The 5,128-nt window shown below is 36.8% G+C and overlaps 1 protein-coding gene across 1 annotated transcript in view; it reads right to left on the reverse strand.

The window, feature by feature from the left end:
• LOC104287308 (zinc finger CCCH domain-containing protein 6-like) overlaps positions 1 to 5,128 on the reverse strand; it is a 29,206-nt gene that overhangs the window by 5,293 nt on the left and 18,785 nt on the right. The window contains 5 exon segments of the mRNA XM_009885993.1: positions 3 to 196; positions 826 to 1,079; positions 1,863 to 1,972; positions 2,555 to 2,666; positions 4,176 to 4,292. Coding sequence (XP_009884295.1) covers positions 3 to 196; positions 826 to 1,079; positions 1,863 to 1,972; positions 2,555 to 2,666; positions 4,176 to 4,292 — 787 coding nt within the window.

Here is a 5,128-nt window from a genome sequence, read left to right on the forward strand (position 1 = left end):
CATTCCTGGGCCTTGAGGCCCTGCGCATGGATGATGTCCGGGAGAACCTGGGTGCATTGGCGGCCCATTATGTCCTTGTGACATGCCAGGTCCTGGCCCTGGACTTGAGCCTGGATTATACATATGCTGAGAATGTGGGTCATTTCCCTGAAAAGGTGGTCTTGGTGGTGATCCGCTGTTATAGAAGGTTGGTGGCCTGTAGGCAAAAGAAAATAAGTGTATCAAACTTCGCATCTACAAAGATCAACAGTCTATCAGCCATCTCCTCCCCCTCATCACTCTTACAGATGTCTGTTCATAATTATTTGATCTTAAGTTGGACAAAAATCTGAAAGAAGCAAAATGATTTTCAAAGAGCATAACTATATACATTACACATGACAGAGCTTGTCTGGAAGTAGAACATTTTTTTTTAATACAAGCACATGCAGAAACAGACATTTGCTACAACTAAGAGTTTTAAACATCCCAAGGCCAGTAGTCTTCATCAGGAGTGTCAACTGGCTTTGGTCAAAAAAAAGCTAAGCATAAAAAGAGTTTAGAAGAGAATGAACTTTGGTCAACCTGCAAATGGAGATAGGCAAGGCAGGTACAGAGCCAAAACAAGAACCAATGGACTGGCCTTCTGGAAGGTCAAGGCTCAGTAAGATCTCTTCTATGGAAAGCATTAAATAAGTAAACAATTATGATAGCCAATATTTGACAGATCATTTAATTTAGCAACATACTCAGAAGCATATACTCCTGACAGAAACAGAGGGAATTTTTTAAATATTTATGCAGCCATGTTTTAAGGAGAGTTCTACACAAAATTCTAAAACCTACTTTTTTCCAATTTTGTGTGCTAAATCCACAGTAGGCTTCACAACTATTTCAAAGAGAGACGGAATTTTCTTATAATCTCCTGAAGGGTCTTGATAATTTTCTATATCAGACTCAGAAAACGCATATTGCTCTGGCGGGGTTGGCAGAAGTCCAACACCTGGTGGTGGCTTAGGGAGAGGAACTATGCCACGCTTTCTGAGTTCCTCCAGTTCTTTCTCATCTTCATTTTGTGGTTCCTCCTCAGTATTCAAAACCTACAACAAAGCAATGTAGCAAAAACTTCATTAATTTTGCAGTACGTGCAACTCAGTTTAGTCTTGCCCTTTCCAGTTAAATATAATTACCTGCTACAATACTACTATCTATTGACATCAAACTCAGATGAATTATAAATCTATTATTACTTGTTCCACAGGACACCGATTCACAGCCAGGAAGAGAACTATTTCTGTTGTCAGGAAAGGACAATTTCACACAAGTCCGTGTCCTTCAAACAGTAATTTGAAGTTACAGAAATTGAAGGACTTACTCTAAGATTCATAATGTTTCTAGTGTTAAATTCAGGATGTTTTTCTGTTAAGGCCTGTTGCAGAGTAACTGGAGAGAGACTTGAATATCCTACTTAACACAAAGGTCAAGATTTCATAAATCATTCAGAGGAGGCACCTCATTTCTTTCCCCACCCTGAGTGCAGAAGTAAGTCAGATAGTATCTAACTTCTAGGCAGCTAAAGGTAGACAACACAGAAGCCACACTTCTTTTTACAGAGTACATGAAGGTTTCCACAGAAAGGGACACAAAATAAAGTTCATGGGCAGAAATTTGAGTTGTGAAAATAAACTTGTCTGATACAGCTAAAAAATAACTGAATAACTGAGGACAAAGGGAATTCCTGGTAGGACCACAGACTTACCGTGCTGAAGAGCAACACAAGAGCTTAGCATCACACTCCCTAAGAATCCCACAGAAATTTCTAGCAACCTCCCCCTATTCTTTCTAGCAACAAACCTCGTATTTACAGACTACGAATTGCTCACCTTATCCAACAGCTCTTTTGTTTCTGCAGTCAGTGGAGCGTGAGAAAATTTGCACTTATCTCCTTGATAGCATTTTGCTCCTGTATGGTAGAACTTGCAAGGGAATTCATGTAAGCAATGCATTAAGGATTCCTAACAAAGGCTGATTTCTAGTTTGCACTGTTCGGCAAATTTATAAAATTCAGCTGTCAACTATCCTTCAATTCTTCACCAGTATTTAATCTTTCCAAAGCAGTATCTTAAGAATTTTGAAAGCTAATAACCAACTTATCTCCTAGTTCCATTTAACATTCTACTAATAATTACATTATTGTGGCCTTAACATTATTTTTGACTCGATTCTAAAACTGCTCTTAAAAACATGAAGGTCTCAATTCCAAAATAAAAGTCCTTTAAAACAAACAAGAACAGATCAGAGGTTTAAAAGTATGTGGACAAATGCATCTAAGTTGAAGTTTAAAACATTAAAAATCCTTAAAACTGAAAACAAACCAGTATTTTATACATATTTTCTCCTAACTATTTGAGAAAAAAAATAATCTTCTCGTAGTAAATCTACATAGTCTTTGGTATGGTCTCTTAAAAGAAGAAATAGCTGCCCCCAAAAATCACTTACATCAATTAAGAATAAATACAAATTTTCAGTTTAATTCAAGTTGTTGGTTTGTTGGTTGGGGTTTTTTTAAGGATATTGTGCAAATAAATGCAGTTCTCTCCTTTGGTGCAGTAACCCTGTATGTAAAACTTGCAGATTTCCTTCTTCTTTTCAATCTCTGCATCATGATCAAATTTACACTGCTCTCCCTATAAATAAGAAAACAAGAAAAAACATTATTGATCTGAAACGCTGAGTAATTCCATTTTATATGTAAAGAAAAACATCCTCCTTAGCTGAATTTAAACTTTTTATCTTTACTAACACATAACTGCTTCATAAACATGTCCCTAAAAAAATGTAAATAGGGGAGCCTGAACACAGAGAAACAATTCCTGAATGGGGGATACAAAGAATATATGCAGTGGCCACAGAAAACAAGCTGGTCTTACAGTACCAGTTCTCTTCTCTGTCTCCACCTAGCAATTAGCATTAAAAAGTCATTTAAACAAGTACTTTACTGAAATTATTTTCCATATAAACAATTATGCACTTTATCAGAAAAAACGATTCTGCTTTAAGGGTATGTGGGAGAACTTAAAAAAGTCCAACAAGCCAAGTATTACGACTCTTCCATGTAGAAAAAAACAGAGTCCAAATAATACCAAGTTTATATCAACCATATCATGCTATACATTAAGATTACTTTGCTGAAGATGTTTTTTGCATTTTTTAAATTTATTTTCATGAAAGATACACCAAGTGCTCTTTCAGCCACTTGTTTTAAAACTGAAGGTGGCAGCAAATACTCATCTTAACTGAGCATGACATACTAAAATATATAAAGGCAGCCACAAATGCACGGTTTTCAATTCCCCCTTGGTTTGGAAAAAAACATACTAATTTTCACCTTTACTTTGACCATTTGAAAAAGAAACAGAAAATGTTCTATCTCTAAATACACACAGGAACCAAATATAAATGACGCACTCACTTATTCGAGAAGCATGCGGTTTTTCTTAAGTGTGTTTTATAACTGACTGAACTAGTCTGACATCAGAGGATTCAACTCCACAGCAGCGCAAGCTTCAAAATGAAGCAACAGCATTTTTTTTATGTAATAAAAGACTGTCTTGCTAGGGCTTTTGCTTGACAGCTGACTGCTCTGAATAGCATTCTCTTCTTTCTGCTGCCTTCCACTTGATGGCTGAAGGAAGATGATTCTTTGGTAGGGAATTCTTCTACACTATTACTACAACCCCACTTTTTACTTTAGAGAGAGAAATAATTTAGCATAATTAAGCAATTCCTTCAATGTTTCAAAATCAGCAGTAGCACATAAAAGAGAAATAATCTCATACATTCTGAAATCATTGCCTATTTACAGATTCCACACTTGTAAGATTTATATATTTACATGATACATTGTCACTGTAAGTTTATGATACTATCACAGATGATTTTACTGTATATACTAATAAGCAAACACAACAATTATAATAGAATTTGTTATAATTCAAAATGTATAACAGAAGCGGATATTTTTCCACAAGTACTTCTGTTGGCATTTATCTATAAATTCGCAAAACATTAGAAATCAAAACACTGAGTTTCAACACACAAGTTTTCTTCGCATCAGCTGAAGTAAAAAAGCACAGTGCATCTCCTCCCCTTCCTCACAGCAAAGAAGCAGACCAACAGACTCAGTGCATAATTACCTTAATACACCTCCCTTCAAGGAAATATTTACAAATTTGTTTGCCTTTGTGTTCCACTGTATGCTGATTTATGAACTCCTGACTCATATTAACCCATTTCTTCACTGGTTTCCCGTCCTGTAAGAAAAATGAACATCCTACTGGTGTTTACTTCTTAAGCACAGTTACAAAAATATTAGAGCATACTTGGTGCACTAGTTACCCCAAAGTGTGATTAACTGCACCGTGACTTAAGTTCTTAAAATGATTATACCCACAGCTCAAAGTAAAGGTAAATACACATACTTTTTTCTTAGCTGCTTTAATACGGAGTCTTTTTTATAAATGCAGCCAAACCAGAAACTTCTTACAATACGACAGACACAAATAACTTCACTGAATGGACAGAGTATCTCACACTTCATTTGACAATGCACCCACTAAGTCAGTGCCCACCGCCCCCAATTAAGGCCACCTCTGCAGACAGCCAGGAGGTAAGTAATCACCCAGGCTTCCAGACCGCCACCTTAGCCACAAGGCTGTACTCCGCCATGCTTCCCCTCTACGTGCTTCTCATGCAATTGTTATCTCCAGATTATCTATCTTATTTTTTCTCCCATTAGAAGAAAAATAACCTGTTTGCTTATACCATGAGGCAAAGCAGAGAGGAAGCACAATTCAATCATGACCTAACACGTAAGAATTATTATGTACCTGGTGAGGCAAATAATTGTTCCCTCTTATGATTTGATTCCCATATGGCACCTGCACTTGAGAAAAACAAAAGAAACTGCAGTAAACTCATCTAACTAGAGAGTCCAGCACAGGGGGCCTAGCAGAGCTAGTGAAGTCAGGGAAGTAGACAACCTTTAATGAACTGCTGTGTGTGACACTGCAACAGAGGGTAGAAACAAATGTCTTCTTTTCAGTGCTAGGTGGTTGCCTACTGATCTGATCATAGAGGGAAACAGGCT

The sequence above is a fragment of the Charadrius vociferus genome, unplaced genomic scaffold, assembly GCF_000708025.1.
Source record: "Charadrius vociferus isolate BGI_N301 unplaced genomic scaffold, ASM70802v2 scaffold455, whole genome shotgun sequence".
In the NCBI taxonomy this organism is placed as follows: domain Eukaryota; kingdom Metazoa; phylum Chordata; class Aves; order Charadriiformes; family Charadriidae; genus Charadrius; species Charadrius vociferus.